The 20,071-nt window shown below is 43.6% G+C and overlaps 1 protein-coding gene across 1 annotated transcript in view; it reads left to right on the top strand.

The window, feature by feature from the left end:
• The first annotated feature begins 15,736 nt into the window (after positions 1-15,736).
• The window catches only part of LOC132782140 (RNA-binding protein Nova-2), a 68,896-nt gene continuing 64,561 nt past the window's right edge, over positions 15,737-20,071 (top strand). The window contains exon 1 of the mRNA XM_060786846.2: positions 15,737-16,613. Coding sequence (XP_060642829.1) covers positions 16,373-16,613 — 241 coding nt within the window. The 5' untranslated portion in view covers positions 15,737-16,372. The remainder of the gene's footprint in view (positions 16,614-20,071) is intronic.

Raw genomic sequence — 20,071 nt, 5'->3', positions numbered from 1 at the left:
GAAGGGAAAGGGGTGGCGAAGGGCCAGATGTGCCCGCCTTGGCCCATAATAATCCTAATAGCGAACCCTAAGCGGGCGGTGGGGAGGGAGAGGGCAGACAGATGGGCCGCGGACACAATGGGCCGCCCGCTTAGCATGCAGGAGCCGTGCGCGGCCGACTCAGAGCCACCCTTCCCCCTGCCATTGAGCCGGGCCCAAGGCTGCCTGCCCGGATGAAAGGGCCTCCTCCTCCTCCTCCTCCTCCTCCTCCTCCTGCTTGCCCAAGCCCATCTGCTCCCGGCCCACGCTCCCCACGGCCTCCCCCACTACACCCACTGCCACCACTGGGAAGCCCGGCCTTGCTTGCCACAGAGAAGCCAAGGCTGCCTTTCTGATCTGTTCCTTCCAAATGAGGAAAGCACTGGAAGCACTTTTTCTGCATGCACCATACAAGCCCTCCTGACAGATGGCCAGCCAGCCTCTTGTTTAAGAATATCCATAAATGTAGCAGCAGACACGAAAGAAGATAACTTGTATTTATTTTCATTTCCTTCCATCTCATGCAAGGGAGGACGTTGAATCATTCAATCCACTCTGTCCCCCTTCTGCAGACAAGAAGGCACAATCCAAGCCCTCCCGACAGATGGCCAGCCAGCCTCTTGTTTACGAATATCCGTAAATGTAGCAGCAGGCACGAAAGAAGAGAAATTGTGTTTCTTTTCATTTCCTTCCATCTCCTGCAAGGGAGGACGTTGATAGAATCATTCAATCCAGTCTGTCCCCCTTCTGCAGGCAAGAAGGCACAATCCAAGCCCTCCCGACAGATGGCCACAATTGAAGCCCTCCTGACAGATGGCCAGCCAGCCTCTTGTTTACGAATATCCGTAAATGTAGCAGCAGACACGAAAGAAGAGAATTTGTGTTTCTTTTCCTTTTCTTCCATCTCCTGCAAGGGAGGACGTTGATAGAATCATTCAATCCAGTCTGTTCCCCTTCTGCAGGCAAGAAGGCACAATCCAAGCCCTCCCGACAGATGGCCACCATTGAAGCCCTCCTGACAGATGGACAGCCAATCTCTTGTTTAATAATATCTGTAAAATTAACAGAAGACATGAAAGAAGAGAAATTGTATTTATTTTCATTGTCTTCCAACTCCTGCAAGGGAGGACGTTGATAGAATCATTCAATCCAGTCCATCCCCCTTCTGCATGCAAGAAGGCACAATCCACAAGCCCTCCCGACAGATGGCCAGCTAGCCTCTGCTTAAGAATATCAGTAAAATGAGAAGTAGACATGAAAGAAGAGAAATCGTTCAATCCAGCCCCCCCCCTTTCTGCAGGCAAAAAGGCACAACCCAAGCCCTCCCGACAGATGGCCAGCCAACCTCTTTTTAAAAATATTTTAAAAATGGGTTTTTGGGAGAGTCATTTCTTCTTTTCTTTAAAGCAAAACAAAAATTATGGGGTATTTCTGGGTGTGTAGAAGCCAGATGCTCCCTAATTTGGAAACGTCCAGCCTTTCACTATCCACAGATCCACTTTGGTTACTAGGGGTGAATCTGCACGGAGGAATTAATGCAGGTTGACACCACTTTAACCACCATGGTTCATAGATATGGGATCCTGGGAGTTATACTTTAGTGCATTGCTTCTGTGGAAGATACAGGAGCCTTTATTATGGCTGGCATTGTTGTCTGGGTCTGCACTGCCATATAATGCAGAAAGGAAGGAAAGAGGGAGGAAGGAAGGAAGGAAGGATGGAAGGAACGAAGGAAGTTTACGTGGGAAAGGGAGAAAGGAAGGGAGGAAAGGAAAGAAGGAAGGAAGGAAGAAGGTTTATGAGGAAAAGGAAGAGAAGAAAGGAAAGAAGCAGGAAGCTTTATAAGGAAAAGGGAGGAAAGGAAGAAAGAGAGAGAGAGAGAGAGAGAGAGAGAAAGAAAGAAAGAAAGAAGGAGGTTTATGAGGAAAGGGAGTAAAGAAAGAAGGAGAAAGAGGAAGGAAGGAAGTTGGTTTATAAGGAGAAAGGGGAGGGAGGGAGGGGAAGGTTTATGTGGAAAGGAAGAAAGAAAAAGGAAGGAAGGAAGGAAGGAAGGAAGGAAGGAAGGAAGGAAGGAAAGGAAGGAAGAAGGTTTATGAGGAAAATGGAGGAAAGAAAGAAATAAGAGGAAGGTTTATGAGGGAAAGGGAGGGAAGAAAGGAGGAAGGAAGGAAGGTGTATGAGGAAAAGGGGAGAAAGAAAGACAGACAGACAGAAAGGTAGGAAGGCTTATGAGGAAAAGGAAGGAGTGAAAGGAAGGAAGGAAAAAGGAAAGTTTTTGAGGAAATGGGAAGAATGAAAAAAAATAGGCAGGAAGGAAGGAGGTTTATGAGGGAAAGGGAGGAAGAAAATAAGAAAGAAAAGAAGGAAGGAAAGAAAGAAAGAAAGAAAGAATGAGGAAGTTTTATCAGGAAAGGGGATGAAATAAAGAAAGAAAAGGATAGAGGTAGGAAGAAATATGAGTAAAAGGAAGGAGGAAAGGAAGGAAAGAAGATTGGTTAATGAGGAAAAGGGAGGAAAGAAAGAAAGAGGGGGAAGAAAAGAAAGAAAGAAAGAGGTTTATGAGGAAAGGGAAGGGAAAGAAGGAAGGAAGGAGGTTTGTGAGAGAAAGGGAGGAAAGAAAGAAGGAAGGAAGGAAGGAAGGAAGGAAGGAAGGAAAAAAGAATGAGGGAAAGAGATGAAATAAAGAAAGAGAAGGAAAGAGAAAGGAATATGAGGAAAAGGAAGGAGGGAATGAAGGAAGAAGGTTTATGAAGGAAAAAGAGGAAAGAAGGGAGGGAGGAAGAAGGTTTATGAAGAAAAGAGAAGAAAGGAAGGAAGGAAGGAAGGAAAGAAGGAAGTTTATGAAGGAAAGAGAGGGAAGGAAGGAAGGAAGAAGGTTTACGAAGAGAGGAAAGGAAGGAAGGAAGGAAGGAAGGAAGGAAGGAAGGAAGGAAGGAAGGAAGAAGATTTATAAAGGAAAGAGAGGGAAGGAAGGAAGGAAACACGTTTATGAAGGAAAGAGAGGGAAGGAAGGGAGGGAGGGAGGGAGGACGTTTATGAAGGAAAGAGAGGGAAGGAAGGAAGGAAGTTTATGAAGGAACGGGAGGGAAAGAAGGAAGGAAGAATGTTTATGAAGGAAAGAGAGGGAGGGAAGGAAGGAAGGAAGGAAGGAAGGAAGGAAGGAAGGAAGGAAGGAAGGAAGGGAGGGAGGAAGTGAGGGAGGGACTTTTATGTGGGAAAGGGAGAAAAGAAGGGAAGGAGAGAAAGAAAGAGGGAGGGAGGGAAAGAAGAAAGGAAGGGGCATAAAGAAAATGCATACCTAGACAATGGTAGGTATATACACTAGTTTTATTATATACAATAATTTGGGAGGCATTTGTAACCAGTTCCTTGTACTGGAAAAGTCTATTAGCATTAGCAAAAATCAGGGCCAAGTTTGCGCCCAGCCAGGATTTTTCAGAAGAGCTCAGCAATCCCATTTTCCAGGCTCTGTTTCACAAGATGCTGAGCTCCTCAGGAAGTCAATTCATTTGTTTCTGTGGGAGACAAGATCCACGAAGCGTGGAAAAGAGGCAGAATTCCACGGATGGTTCTGAAAGGCTTGCAAAACGCCCTTTGCTGCGTCAAGTATAAATGTGGCTGCAGAAGGGGAGGCAGCGCATTCAAAACACAACAAGATACAGTAGGTACAACAAAATACATAAATTAAAGGATTACTATAAAGAGTATATATCAAAACATATGGTACAAAGATTAAAATACAGTAGTAATTGAATGTAAATAGCTGTATGATGAACAGTAAACAGTAATGGACTGGAGGGTCATAGGAACATCTTAGCATGCAAGAGTCCAAAATTGGCAGGTTAAACCCCAGAACCTCAAACAGTGGCAGATACCAGATGGGAAACTCCCTCACCTTAAGAACAGACAAGCATCTCGAGCTCTGACGATGACCTGGGAAGGAATCCCACTGGAGCATTGCAGTGCACCCAAACACCTGGGACTCACTCTGGATCGTGCTCTTACCTACAAGAAGCACTGCTTGAATATTAAGCAAAAAGTGGTTGCTAGAAATAATATCATCCAAAAGTTGACTGGCACAACCTGGGGATCACAACCAGACACAGTGAAGACATCTGCCCTTGCGCTTAATTCTGCTGCTAAGTACGCAGGCTCAGTGTGGAATACATCTCACCATGTTAAAACAGTGAATATGGCTCTTAATGAGACATGCCGCATTATTACAGGATATTTACGCCCAACACTGCTGGAGAAACTATACTGGTCAACTGGTATTGCACCACTTGACATCCATTGGGAAGTAGCATCGAATAATGAAAGGTACAAGGCAGTGACATCTCCAGCCCATCCTTTGGATATCGGCCAGTAAACCAATGCCTTAAATCAAGAAACAGTTTCCTAATATCTACAGAAATACTCACAGGAACATCTCAGCAAGCAAGAGTCCAAAAGTGGCAGGCTCAAACTTGGAACCTCAATCAGTGGCTGAGACCGAATGAGAGACTCCCTCCTAAGCACACAGAAGATGTCAAGCCAACCTTAAGAAATGGGACCACAAAGTGGAGTCCACGACATGCAAGTGCACAGAAGAGTAAACCACAGACCACCTACTACAATGCAGCCTGAGCTCTGCCAAATGCACAAAGGAGAACCTCCTCACAGCGACACCACAAGCACACCACAAGCCTTGCACTTCGAACGGGATGCTTTCACCTCTTCCAGAGTCAAAGGGCATTTAGTACAATGCCAAGCGTTTAACTTTGTCTGTGGTTTTGGTATGCATTATTACTGTAGTCTCAATTTGCTTCTGACACGATAAATAAAAATCTTTAGGAAGGCAAATTCTGCAACTGTGATGCATCCAAACACACAGGTCTCCTTCCCACGTTTACAACCCTATTTATATCCCTACGTATAGAAATAGTGGCGAATCCCTCCTACCTTTCGCTAAGGCCCTTTTTGAGGATGTAGAGATGCAGGGAGTTTCAGAAAAACATCTATTTCTGTTTTATTGACTATTCTAAAGCCTTGGATTGTGTGGATCATAATAAATTGTGGCACTTTCTTGGTGGGATGGGCATACCAAGCCCCCTTCCCTCTCTCCTGAGGAATCTGTACAAGGACCAAGTCGCAACAGGAACGATTGACCACGGAACAACAGACTGGTTCAAGATTGGGAAAGGCGTACAGCAGGGTTGTCTACTCTCAGCCAACCTATTCAACTTGTATGCAGAACAAGTTGGGCCTATAGCAATTGACTTTTGAACAGGACGTGTTCTTTGTGCCCAGCAGGAAGCCGGGGTGCCTCGGATGAGAGGCCCTATGGGTTTTCCTATACAAAGACTTTAGAAGCTTAAAAGTTTAACAAAGTTCTTTATTATTGCTTAGGTCTTCAACAAACAATCATTGATCTTCAACAAATCAAACAAGTTGCCTGTCTACAATGGACAGGCAACTTGCTTGGAGAACTATTTCTTTCCTTTACGAGGAAAACCCCTTTTGACCCCTCCCTGGGAAATCTGCTTTCTAGGCTTTGCTGGTGTGGGCCCTACTCCCGGCTCCAAATTGCTTCTTGGGTACCTGAGTAGACCTACCAGCCAAGGTTCTGAAGAATTTCCAGCTGGAGTCCTTAGGATTTTCCCCACAAAAGTTGTAAGTCCGTTTCTCCAACCCCAACAAGGGCTGTGTTGCTGTAAAGCTGTTTCTCTTCAAAGCCTTTCGTTAGAGACTGTTCTTAAAGCTGTGAGGCTGTAAATTCCCCAGCCAGAGCTTTTGGGACTGTTTTCCCCTGGACTTTTGTAAGGAGCGAAGCTTCTCTACAGGTAGAAAACTTTCACGTCCTGTAGCTGAGCTTCCAACTATAATAAGACTGAACTAAAAATGGTTCCCTTTCCCTCCTGAACCTGGGAAAAAGGGCGGAACTAAAACTTAGCGATGATAGACAGGTGGCTAGCCCCATGACTGCAGCCTAGCAGGAACCATCCAACTGCAAAATGCATGGCCAGAACAAGCACATGCAAACGCTCAAAGAACGAAAGGGAGTTTGGAGCTCCTGGGACAGCCGTACCAGCACAAGAACACATCATGCGATGTGCAGGGCTTGACGAATGCAAGGCTGGGGTAAAAATTGCTGTAAGAAACATTAACAATCTTAGATATGCAGATGATACCACTTTGATGGCCAAAAACAAGGAAGAGCTGAGGAGCCTTCCAACCAAGGTGAAAGAAGAAAGTGCAAAAACCGGGTTGCAGTTAAACATCAGATTCTGGCAACAAGAATGATTGACAACTGGGAAATAGAGGGAGAAAATGTGGAGGCAGGGACAGGGTTTGTATTTCTAGGTGCAAAGATGACTGCAGATGCAGACTGCGGCCAGGAAATCAGGAGACGCTTACTTCTTGGGAGGAGAGCAATGTCCAATCTCGATAAAATAGTGAAGAGTATGGCAACAAAGATCCACATAGTTAAAGCCATGCTATTCCCTGTAGCCACCTATGGATGTGAGAGCTGGACCATAAGGAAGGCTGAGCAAAGGAAGAGAGATGCTTTGAGCTGTGGTGTTGGAGGAAAGTTCTGAGAGCGCCTTGGACCGCGAGAAGATCCAACCAGTCCATACTTCAGGAAATCAAGCCCAACGGCTCATTGGAGGGAAAGATAGTAGAGGCCAAGATGAAGTCCTTTGGCCACATCATGAGGAGACAGGAAAGCTTAGAGAAGACAATGATGCTGGGGAAAATGGAAGGAAAAGGGAAGAGGGGCCAACCAAGGGCAAGATGGATGGATGGCATCCTTGAAGTGACTGGTTTGACCTTGAAGGAGCTGGGGGTGGTGACAGGCCAACAGGGAGCTCTGGCCTGGGCTGGTTCAGGAGGTCACGAAGAGTCGGAAGTGACTGAACAAATGAACAACAAAAGGGATGTCTCCTGGCTTTTCTCAAAGTCAGCAGGTGGCACTATTGTGTTGCTTGGCTTTATTGTAAGGGACACTCAGGTCTAAGGCCCATATTATGAGGAAGCCTAGGCAGATCCCATTACTTGGTGGCCCCCCATAGATCTATGGCAATGCTGTCCTCCACTCTGGCAGAAAGGGAGGAAAACAATCAAATAATACATGGTTGACTAAGGAAGCAGATCCCTCTAGGAATAGGCAAAGGCAGGTGAACTTACAAGGTAAGCTAAAAGGATAACTTCTAATGCTGTCGGATTCTCACCCGAAGGACCTTTGCAAGGTCTCCTTGCTGTAGTTTTCACATTGGTGGCCAAGATGAGTCCTCATAGTTTCCCTGTTGGAGTAATTCATCAGGAGGTCCTTCTGTAGCCCAATTAACTTGTGATTTTTAATCTGCATCTATCAGTGAATATTAACGTGGTGTATCCTGTTATATGTATTTCAGTAGTACTTGATCTCCTTGCTGTAACAACGTTGTGCCCTGCCTCAAGCAACAAGGAGAGGTAGGTCATCATCATCATTATTATGGAGCCCGTGGAGGTGCAATGGGTTAAAGCCTTGTGCTGGCAGGACAGAAGACCAACAAGTTGAAAGTTCGAATCCAGGGAGAGCACAGATGAGCTCCCTCTGTCAGCTCCAGCTCCCCATGCAGGGGCATGAGAGAAGCCTCCTACAAGGATGGTAAAACATCAAAACACCTGGGCATCCCCTGGACAACGTCCTTGCAGACTGCCAATTCTCTCACCCCAGAAGCAACTTGCAGTTTCTCAAGTTGCTCCTGACACAGATGAGCTCCCTCTGTCAGTTCCAGCTCCCCATGCAGGGGCATGAGAGAAGCCTCCCACAAGGATGGTAAAACATCAAAACACCTGGGCATCTATGGATATAGGCTACCAATACACAAATGCAATAAAAGCAATATATTCAAAACAAACAGCAAAGATTGCAATAAACGGTCAAACTTCTAACAATATACCAATACAGAAAGGAACTAGACAGGGCTGTCCACTGTCTCCGTTATTATTTATTCTGACGTTGGAAATACTATTAATCAACATAAGAAAAAATAATGATCTATCAGGCTTAAAGATAAAGAATTACTCATATAAAATTAGGGCCTATGCAGACGACATGGTCTGCATTGTGGAAAACCCCATAGATAGGATAAATAAATGGCTGTTGGAAATCGAAAAATTTGGGGAGGTTGCGGGTTTAAAAATAAATAAAGACAAAACACAAATCATCACTAAGAACATGAATAAGAAGAAACAGGAAGATCTAGAGAAGATAGCAGGAATGAAAGTAGTTGACAAGACAAAGTACCTGGGAATAATATTTACAGCTAATAACACGCAGCTGATAAAAAATAATTATGAAAAAAGATGGGCAGAAATTAAAACAAAAATGAAGAAGTGGGAACATCTAAACTTGTCACTGCTGGGGAGAATATCCGTAGTAAAGATGAATATACTACCAGAAGTCCTGTTCCTATTCCAAACCCTACCAATAGTAAAATCAAAAACAATGATAAAAAAATGGCACCAAGACATAGGAAAGTTTATTTGGCAGGGAAAAAAACATAGGATAAGCTTTGTTAACCTAACGGACGACAGAATTAGAGGGGGACTTGCCCTGCCCAACTTCCAATTATATTATGAGTCGGCCGCCCTGGACTGGATAAAAGAATGGACAACACTGGAGAAGAAAAAATTACTAACCCTGGAAGGGTTCGATTTAGTCCAAGGGTGGCATGGATACCTTTGGAGGGGCAAGGCAGAAAAGGAGAGAAATTTTAAGAACCATGTGATAAGATCTGGATTAATCCAAGTATGGAATAGGTACAAGGACAGATTATATATAAGAACACCGCTATGGTTCTCACCCAATGAAGCTAACCATATTAAAGAAATACCCCGAGATAAATGGTTAGTATACAAACAATTACTGAAAATAAACACACAAGGAGTGACACTTAAATCATTGGAAGAACTAAGGATACTGGATCCAACTATCTCATGGTATCATTACTTCCAAATTAGGGAAAACTTCAACATAGACAAAAAAACAGGTTTTGAAACAAAGGAGGGATTCTGGGACAAGATGATAAAAACAGACACAAAAATGATAAGTAGAATTTACAAACAACTACTAATATGGAATACGGAAACAGAACAGGTAAAAAGAAACATGGTGCAGTGGGCTAGAGATGTAGAGAGATCAATATCCATGGCAGAGTGGGAAGAAATATGGCGGAAGAAACTGAAATACTTGTATGCAGCAGAAGTAAAGGAAAATTGGTACAAGTTATTCTATAGATGGCACTTAACACCAGAAATATTAGCAAAGATCAACAAAGAGAAAACAGGAGAAAAATGTTGGAAGTGTGGGAAAAAAACTGGGAATTTCATCCACATGTGGTGGAAGTGCAAAAAAGTTAAAGAATATTGGCGCCAAATAAGGAAACAAACAGAGACCGTTCTACGGACAAAAATTGAACTAAAACCAGAGACCTTCCTATTAGGTATAACAGACAGCAAGATGGAAAAAAATGCAGATAAACTTTTTTTTTACATGACAACAGCGGCAAGAATCATTCTGGCCAGGGTATGGAAAACGAAAGAGATACCCACCAAGGAAGAATGGCAACTGAAAGTCATGGATATTCTGAATATGGACAGGCTCACTGAAAGACTGACACAAAATGATAAGAACTATCAAAAAACGGACTGGACAAAATTTATAGATTATATTAAAGAAGAAAATAAAGAGATCTATATTAGTGACCTTTAAGAGATTCTCAAAGGTAAATTCAAGAAGAAAACGGAGACTTAAGAGGATAAGAAGGAGGAAAGGAGGAAAAAAAATAAAAGAAAAGAAAGAAAGAGAGAGAAAAAAGAAAACAACCAAATGAAATAAAAGAAAAAATATAGATATTTATAAAGAATATCAAAATTAACAATCATAAAAGAGAGTTTATTCAACCTGGGGGGATCTGGAAGTCTATATTTGTTAAAGTTGTCTCATGTTTCATGTTCTTTGTTTGTCTGAAGTCGGGGGTGGCCGGGGTCTGTTGGATTATTCATTGTCTACCTCTTTGTTTGATGGTTTTTTTTTTCTTTTTTTTCTCTTTCTTTCTTTCCTTTCTTTCTTTCTTCTGTGTCTATTTGGATACACTGTATATTGTCTAATGTTCCATAGATGTATGTACGTAATTGTCCCTTTTTTTTTTTTAAAAGAAACATCAATAAAAAAAAAAAAAAAAAAAAAAAAAAAAACACCTGGGCATCCCCTGAACAACGTCCTTGCAGACTGCCAATTCTCTCACCCCAGAAGCAACTTGCAGTTTCTCAAGTTGCTCCTGACACAGATGAGCTCCCTCTGTCAGTTCCAGCTCCCCATGCAGGGGCATGAGAGAAGCCTCCCACAAGGATGGTAAAACATCAAAACACCTGGGCATCCCCTGAACAACGTCCTTGCAGACTGCCAATTCTCTCACCCCAGAAGCGACTTGCAGTTTCTCAAGTTGCTCCTGACACAAAAATATTACTATTACTATTATTAGTAAGATGTATCACCATACACTGCATATACAATAAAATGTAGTAATAATGCTATTATTATTATTATTATTATTATTATTATTACATTTTATTGTATATGTAACGCATGGGTGATACATATTATTATTAATAGTAATATGTATCACCCATACATTGCATATACAATAAAATGTAATAATACTAATCATCATAATATGCATCACCCATGCGTTGCATATACAGTAAAATGTAATAATAATCATAATAATCATAATATGCATCACCCATGCGTTGCATATACAATAAAATGTAATAATAATCATAATAATCATAATATGCATCACCCATGCGTTGCATATACAATAAAATGTAATAATAATAATAATAATAATAATATGTATCACCCATACGCTGCATATAAAATAAAATGTAATCATAATAATAATATGTATCACCCATATGCTGCATATACAATAAAATGTAATAATAATAATAATAATATGTATCACCCATACTTCTGCCAACCTAGCAGTTCGAAAACATGCAAATGTGAGTAGATCAATAGGTACTGCTCCGGCGGGAAGGTAATGGCGCTCCATGCAGTCATGCCGGCCACATGACCTTGGAGGTGTCTACGGACAACGCTGGCTCTTCAGCTTAGAAATGGAGATGAGCACCACACCCCAGAGTCAGACATGACTGGACTTAATGTCAGGGCACAACCTTTACCTTTTTATCACCCATTCGCTGCATATACAATAAAATGTAATAATAATAATAATAATAATAATATGTATCACCCATATGTTGCATATACAATAAAATGTAATAATAATAATATGTATCACCCATACGCTGCATATACAATAAAATGTAATAATAATAATATGTATCATCCATACATTGCATATACAATAAAATGCAATAATAATAATAATAATAATAATAATGAAATTATTGTCCTTTCTGTGGCATACAGTGCATGCAAGAAGCTCACGTTATTTGCTATTATTATTATTATTTTTATTATTACATTTTATTGCATATGTAATGTACAGGTAACACATATTAGTAGTAGCAATACGAGTAATACATATTAACACATGTAGTGTATGATTACCCATACTCTACATATAAAATAAAATGTAATAGCAATAATAATAATAATAATAATAATGGTAATTCTTCTTCTTCTTCTTCTTCTTCTTATTATTATTATTATTATTATTATATGTATTACTCATACATATACAATAAAATGTATTACCCGAACTACTACTATTAATAATATGTATTACCTATACATTACATACACAATGAAATATAACAACAACAAAGCAAGTGAGCTTCTTGGGTGCACTGTGTGCCACTGAAACTATAAGAGAAGTCAATAATTCCAGTCCTTGTTCTCCAAGTATAGCTTTCCAAGTCGTTTTCAACGGACTTTAAATTAAATTTTGTTTTGCAAGTATGTTTTCTTTCTTTGTTGGTATGTTTGAATAAAAATTATTATTTAAACAACATTACCAGTCAAAAAATGAAGGGAGGAGGAGGAGAAGTACAAGGAAGATGAAAAGGACAAAGAAGAAGTATGAGGAGGAGGAGGAGAATGAGAAGTACAAGAAGGAGGAGGTGAAGTACAAGGAGAAGGAAAAGAAGTACAAGTAGAAAGAGAAGGAGGAGGAGGAGGAAGAAAAGAAGTACAAGGAGGAAGGGGAGAAGGAGTACAAAGAGAAGGAGGAGGAGGAGGAGGAGGAGGAGAAGCACAAAGAGGAGGAAGAGGAGTAAGAAGAGAAGGAGGAGGAGAAATACAAGGAGGAGTGGAGGAAGGAGAAGGAGAAAGAAAAGAAGTACAAGGAGGAAGGGGAGAAGGAGTAGAAGGAGAAGGTGGAGGAGGAGAGGTGCAAGGAGGAGGAGGAGATGCACAAAGAGGAGGAAGAGGAGAAGGAGGAGAAATACAAGGAGGAGTGGGGGAAGTACAAGGAAAAGGAAGAGAAGTACAAGGAGGAGGACAAGGAGAAGAAGTACAAGGAGGAGGAAAAGTACAAGGAGAAGAAGTACAAGGCAGAGGAAGAGAAGGAGAAGGAGGAGAAGTACAAGGAGAAGGAAGAGAAGTACAAGGAGGAGGAGGAGGACAAGGAGAAGAAGTACAAGGAGGAGGAAGAGGAGGAAAAGTACAAGGAGAAGAAGTACAAGGCAGAGGAAGAGAAGGAGAAGGAGGAGAAGTACAAGGAGAAGGAAGAGAAGTACAAGGAGGAGTAAGAGGAGGAGGAGTACAAGGAGGAGAAGTACAAGGTGAAGGCGGGGGGGGGGGGAGTACAAAGAGAAAGAGGAGAAGGAAGAGAAGTACAAGAAGGAGGAGGAAAAGGAGAAGTACAAGGAGGAGGAGGATAAAAGTAAAAAGAGAAGGAGAGGGGGAGGAGTAGAAGGACAAGAAGGAGAAGTACAAGAAGGAGGAGAAGAAGAATTACATGGAGGAGGAGGAGGAGTACAAGGAGAAGGAGAAGAAATACAAAGAGGAGAAGGAGAAGGAAAAGGAAAGAAGGAGAAGTAAGTAGAAAGAGAAGGAGAACAAGCTGGTTGAAACCTTGATCTTTCCAAGGCCATAGCCAACACTCTCCTTTAGACTTTGGATTCCCTTCTAGTTTAGTTTTAGGTAGGATTCAGAAGCTGGGCAATATCTGGTGTGTTTGCCATGAGATGCCCTGGAGTCCACTGCAGATTGAGAAACCAGGGATAGAAGGATAGGCTTTGTGTGTGTCCCCCACCCCTTTCCCATCCTCTGTCTATTCCGCTGCTCCCAGCCATTTGATTTTGAAGAGAAGAAGAAGAAGAACTTTATTTTTCTAACCCACCTCCATCTCCTCGAAGGGACTCGGGCCGGCTTACATGGGGCCCAAGCCCAAAGCAGAATACAATTAAAAACAAAGCAAAAACAATTAAGACAGCATAATAATAATTTCATTTCATTGTATATGTAATATATAAGTAAACATATTACTAATAGTAGTAAAACAGCATAAAATGACATAACAATAATAGCTAGCAACAACAATAACAGCAGACTAATTTTGGAGGGGGGAAGGAAAACCACTATATGAACTGGTTAAAGGATAAGTGGTTTAGTAAGGTGGATAACAATGTATAACAGCATAGGAAATATCATGGAAACAGAGTAAATTAACAGGATCCATTAATATAGCATAGGGGGCAATTCGAAGGGGAGCAATTCGAGAAAGAGTTATTAATAGTGAGTTGGGTTGTTGTAGGTTTTTTCGGGCAGTATGGCCATGGTCTAGAGGCATTCTCTCCTGACGTTTCGCCTGCATCTATGCAGACGAAACGTCAGGAAAGAATGCCTCTAGACCAGTGTTTCTCAACCTGAGGGGGTCTCGAAGGGGTGTCAGAGGGGTCGCCAAAGACCATCAGAAAACACAGTATTTTCTGATGGTCATGGGGATTCTACATAGGAAGTTTGAGCCAATTTTATCATTGATGGAGTTCGGAATGTTCTTCGATTGTAATGAACTATAAATCCCAGCAACTACAACTCCCAAAAGTCAAGGTCTATTTCCCCCAGGCTCCGCCAGTGTTCACATTTGCACATATTGAGTATTTGTGCCAAGTTTGGTCCAGATCCACAATTGCGTGAGTCCACAGTGCTCTCTGGATATAGGTGAACTACAACTCCCAAATTCAAGGTCAATACCCACCAAACCCTTCCAGTGTTTTCCGTTGGTCATGGGAGTTCTGTGTGGCAAATTAGGTTCAAATCCATCACTGGTGGAGTTCAGAATGCTCTTTGATTATAGGTGAACTATAAATCCCAGCAGCTACAACTCCCAAATTACAAAATCAATCCTTCCCCAACCCCACTAGCATTTACATGTGGTTGCATTAGGTATTTGTGCCCAGTTTGGTCCAGTGAATGAAAATACATCTTGCATATCTGATATTTAGATTATGATTTATAACAGTAGTAAAATGACTGTTATGAAGTAGCAACAAAAACAATGTTATGGTTGGGGGTCAACACAACATGAGCGACTGTATTAAGGGGTCACGGCATTAGGAAGGTTGAGAACCACTGCTCTAGACCATGACCATGCAGCCCGAAAAACCTTCAACAACCCAGTGATTCCAGCCATGAAAGCCTTCGACAATACAATAGTGAGTTTGTTCAATGTATTGTCGAAGGCTTTCATGGCCGGAATCACTCAGTTCTTGTGGGTTTTTTCGGGCTATATGGCCATGTTCTAGAGGCATTTCTCCTGACGTTTCGCCTGCATCTATGGCAAGCTTCCTCAGAGGGTGAGGTCTCAGAGGGTGAGGGTGACCTCACCCTCTGAGGAAGCTTGCCATAGATGCAGGCGAAACGTCAGGAGAAATGCCTCTAGAACATGGCCATATAGCCCGAAAAAACCCACAAGAACTGAATAGTGAGTTTGTTTGCATTTTCTATGGATCTAGGGACCATGTCATATACAGTATATCAATATATCAATCAATCAATCAATCTATCTATCTATCTATCTATCTATATGCCAATGTGCCCATTTTGGAAATTAAAACCAGAATGTGCCCGGTGTCCAGCTGCTGCCAATGAAAGCAAAATAATAAAAATAGAGGATCAGCCGCGAGAAAATCAAAGTCAGGCGACAGGATATTACTCTCGCCGACTTCGCCAAAGAAAAGACACTTTGCCCATGAAGTTGGACACCAAAGTTGGACCCTCCCGAATCCTACGCAGTACACTCAAATATGTTTGGAAGCTTTATTTATAGTTGTTGTTGTTATTATTGTTGTTGTTTCTGTCTTAGTGGTTTCTTTGGTACTTTAACTGTCCTTTCTTTTCTTTTTCCCCCTTGCCGTGTCCTTTGGAAGCCTTAGACCAAGCGGATGGCCTTTCTGAGGCTTCCTCCACGTGAATGAATAGGAGTTCCCTTCTGGAAGAATAAGAATAATGATATGTCACAAGGGGGGAGGCGTTTTAGAGGTGCCTAGGCCATAAAAAAGGGGGCTGGGAACCCCCTTTCCTTTGCCCCCAAGCGCCCAGCTGCCTCTCTCCTCTTCCTCCCTTTCTCTCTCCTTCCTTCATTCCCTCCCACCTGCTTCCCCCTCCTCTCTGCCAAGCCCCCAAAGGCAAAGAATAGCTCCTCTCTCTTCCTCTTCTTCCTCCCCCTTTCTCTCCCCCCCCCCTTGTCAGCTTGGGCTGCAAATCTGCTCAAAGGGAGGGAAGGAGGGAGGGAGGTGGGTCTCTCTCTTTCTCTCTTTCCTCCAACGTCAGGGGCTGGGCTGGGCTCTGGGCTCCATTGCCATCCAGGACAGGCTACAAGAGGGATGCGCTGAAGGAGGAGGAGGAGGAGAAGCAAGCGTTGAGGCCGGCCGCAGCTCCCCTTCCTCTCCCTGGACCCTCGCTTGCCCTCCTTTGCACCCTTTCCCTTCCTACGATCCCTCTCCAAGCCGTCCCTCCATCACCCTCTTTGCACATTTCCCAACCCAAGCTGGGTATCAGCATTCTCCATCCTTCCCTTGGCTTCTTTCGGGTATCAGCATCCTCCAATCCATCCCTCCCTTTGCTTCTTCCTCTTCTTCTTCCCTTCTTGCTTTGTTGTCCTTGCCTCTCAAAACTAGGGATGCTCAGGACAAGAGCCCAGGCCTGACCCCTTCCAAGGCCTGACCTCTAGGGCACTTTGGTCCAGACCCACCAGCATCCTTTTGGAGCATCTTTCTCCCCATCTTTCTCCCCTTTTTTCCCCTTCTTTCTTTCTTTCTGTGTGTTTTTTTCTCCCTCTTTCCTGGCTCCCTCCTCCCCCTGCTGGAGTTTCTCGGGTACCGCGGAGGGGAAGTCCTCCGCGCCCTCGGGATGAAGATGATGGCAGGCGGATCGGTGCATCAGAACGGCCTCTTCCCTCCGGCGCCACAGCAACAGCCGCCGCAGCCTCCGCCGCAGGCCCCCGGAGGGTCCCAGGCCCAGGCCCAGAGCCACACCAGCCCACAGGCCCCTTCGCAGGCTCCCCACATGGATTCGGAGCCCCCCGACTCCAGGAAGAGGCCTCTGGAGACACCCACCGAGGCCATCAGCACCAAGAGGAGCAACACTGGCGGTGAGTGGAAGACGAGCCGGGGTTGAAATGTCACTCCAAATATGGATACTGTTATTGTTATTATTATCATCATCATCATTATCACCATCACCACCATGAACATCACACCATCATCACCACTACCATCACCATCACCACCATCACCATCTACCTCCCTTGCAAGGTGGAGTCCAAAACCATGGAGTTGTGGACCTCTATCCTCCCCTCCACAAATATTCTCTTCTCTTTCCCCCTTTGCCTGTGTCACCCTCGCTCCGAATATCTCCTTCCCAAGAATGGCAGAGATTTCTCTTTGTGAAGGACTAGATTTCCATTTAGTCCTTCACATAGGATCCCCCCTCACTTGAAAGGCCTGTCCAAAATCTCTCCCCAAAATCCTGGACTTGTGGACCTCTTTATCTCCCTCCCCATAAATATTCTCTTCTCTTTCCCCCTTTGCCTGTGTCACCCTCGCTCCGAATATCTCCTCCCCAAGAATGGCAGAGATTTCTCTTTCTTTCCATTTAGTCCTTCACATAGGATCCCCCCCCCCCTCACTTGAAAGGCCTGTCCAAAATCTCTCCCCAAAATCCTGGACTTGTGGACCTCTTTATCCCCCTCCCCACAAATATTGTCTTCTCTTTTCCCCTTTGCCTGTGTCACCCTCGCTCCGAATATCTCCTCCCCAAGAATAGCAGAGATTTCTCTTTCTTTCCATTTAGTCCTTCACATAGGATCTCCCCTCACTTGAAAGGCCTGTCCAAAATCTCTCCCCAGAACCATGGACTTGTGGACCTCTTTATCCCCCTCCCCACAAATATTCTCTTCTCTTTCCCCCTTTGCCTGTGTCACCCTCGCTCCGAATATCTCCTCCCCAAGAATGGCAGAGATTTCTTTTTCTTTCCATTTAGTCCTTCACATAGGATCCCCCCTCACTTGAAAGGCCTGTCCAAAACCTCTCCCCAAAACCATGGACTTGCGGACCTCTTTATCCCCCTCCCCATAAATATTCTCTCTCTTTCCCCTTTTGCCTGTGTCACCTTCGCTCGGAATATCTCCTTCCCAAGAATGGCAGAGAATTCTCTTTCTTTCCATTCAGCCTTTCATATAGGTTCCCCCCTTCCCTTGAAAGGTCTGTCCAAAATGTTTCCAAAACCATGGACTCGTGGACCTCTTTATCCACCCCACAAATATTATCCTTCTTTATCCACCCCACAAATATTCTCTCTCTTTATCCCCCTCCCCACAAATATTCTCTCTTTTCCCCTTTGCCTGTGTCACCCTCGCTCCGAGTATCTCCTTCCCAAGAATGGCAGAGATTTCTCTTTCTTTCCATTCAGCCCTTCACATAAGTCCCCCACTCTGAAAGGCCTGTCTTAAATCTCTCCAAAACCATGGACTTGTGGACCTCTTCATCCCCCCTCCCCATAAATATTCTCTCTATTTCCCCTTTTGTCCCTGTCACGCTCACTCCGAATATCTCCTTCCCAAGAATGGGAAAGATTTCTTTTTCTTTCCATTCAGCCCTTCATATAGATTCCCCCTCACCACGAAAGGCCTGTCCAAAATGTATCCAAAACCATAGGCTTTTGGACATCTTTATCCCCCCTCCCCACAAATATTTTCTCTCTTTCCCTCTTTGCCCGTGTCACCCTCGCTCCGAGTATCTCCTTCCCTAGAATGGAAGAGATTTCTTTTTCTTTCCATTTAGCTCTTCATATAGGTTCCCCCCTCACTTGAAAGGCCTGTCCAAAATCTCCCCAAAACCATGGGCTTTTGGACCTCTTTATCCCCACAAATATTCTCTCTCTTTCCCCTTTTGCCCCTGTCACCCTCGCTCCGAAAATCTCATTCCCAAGAATGGAAGAGATTTCTCTTTCTTTCCTTTCAGCCCTTCGTATAGATCCCCCACCCTGATAGGCCTGCCCCGAATCTTTCCAAAAACATAGACTTGTGGACCTCTTCATGCCCCCCACAAATAGTCTCTCTCTTTCCCCCTTTGCCCCTGTCACCTTTGCTCCGAATATCTCATTCCCAAGAATGGCCAAAATTTCTCTTTCTTTCCTTTCAGCCCTTCGTATAGGTCCCCCACCCTGATAGGCCTGTCCTAAATTTCTCCAAAACCATGGACTTGTGGACTTCTTTATCCACCCCACAAATATTCTCTCTCTTTATCCCCCACCCCCAAAATATTCTTTCTCTTTCCCCTTTTGCCCCTGTCACCCTCGCTCCGAATATCTCCTTACCAAGAATGGCCAAGATTTCTCTTTCTTTCCATTCACCCTTTCGTATAGGTCCCCCACCCAGATAGGCCTGTCCAAAATCTCCCCAGGACCATGGACTTGTGGACCTCTTTATCCACCCCACAAATATTCTCTTTATTTATTCCCCCCCCCCAAAAAAAAAAATTCTCTCTCTTTCCCCTTTTGCCCCTGTCACCCTCGCTCTGAATATCTCCTTCCCAAGCTGGAGATGGAAGCCTTGGATCCGTAGAGATCTCTGTTTCTAAGGTGGAAGGCATTAGAGGCATTAGATCTCTTGTTTCTTTTCTTTGAGCCCTTCAAATATTGCATCCTCCTCTTTCAAGGAGAGGAGTGATGGATAGCACAAACAAGAGGAGAAAGGCTGGGTTCAGGTTGGATATAATGGGATGGAGAAAGAGTCCCAAATGTCACCCTCGCTGCCGCCTTTCTTGCCTTGCAAGGTGGAAGAATAGAATGGCAGATGTTTCCCTTTCTTTGACCCTTCAAATAGGTCCCCCCCCCTCTCTCCAAAGGCCTGTCCCTTTCTTCTCCCCAAAACCTCCCTCACAAAGCCATCCCATGAGAATGTGAATCTCACAAATATGATTTTCCTTTCTCCTTGTCATCCTCACTCTTAATATCTTACTTCCAAGGAAATGGAAGCATAGCATCGTAGATCTTTCCATTTAGTTCCTGCTGGACATTTGGCCTTTCACATATATCCATTTCCTCCTTTAAGTGATGGCACATAGAGGGGAGAAAGACTGGATTTGAAATATTTTGTGATGATGGGGATAGGTTCCCAAATGCTACCCTTGCTGCCGACTTCCTTCCAAATAAATATCTCCATCGCAAGGCGAGGATAGCAATTTTTCTTCCTTTTCTTTGGTCGAATGTGATGGTGGAGAGGCCTCCCTTAATGTTGACTTTCCTCCTAATGCTTCCCTTGCAAAGTAGAGATATTTCTCTTCTTTGTTTCCTTTGGGTCAATTTGGCCCTTCAAATCTATCCAGCATCCTCTTTGTATCCCTCAATTATGGTGGAGACAGAATCACAAAAATGACAGATAGTTGTGTTCCTTTTTGTTTGGCTCTCCAAACTGGTCCCTTGAAAGAAGGCCTGGTCTTTTCATCTCACCACAAAGAACATTGGGACCCCTTTATCCACCCCATAAATATCCCCTTGGCTCCATCCCTGCCTCTTGTGTGCTAAGCAGAGACTGTTTTCTCCATCTCT

Source organism: Anolis sagrei, chromosome Y (assembly GCF_037176765.1).
Source record: "Anolis sagrei isolate rAnoSag1 chromosome Y, rAnoSag1.mat, whole genome shotgun sequence".
NCBI classification, from domain to species: domain Eukaryota; kingdom Metazoa; phylum Chordata; class Lepidosauria; order Squamata; family Dactyloidae; genus Anolis; species Anolis sagrei.
The sequence above is the reverse complement of the archived record's forward strand: the minus strand, read 5'-3'. Positions and strand labels throughout refer to the sequence as shown.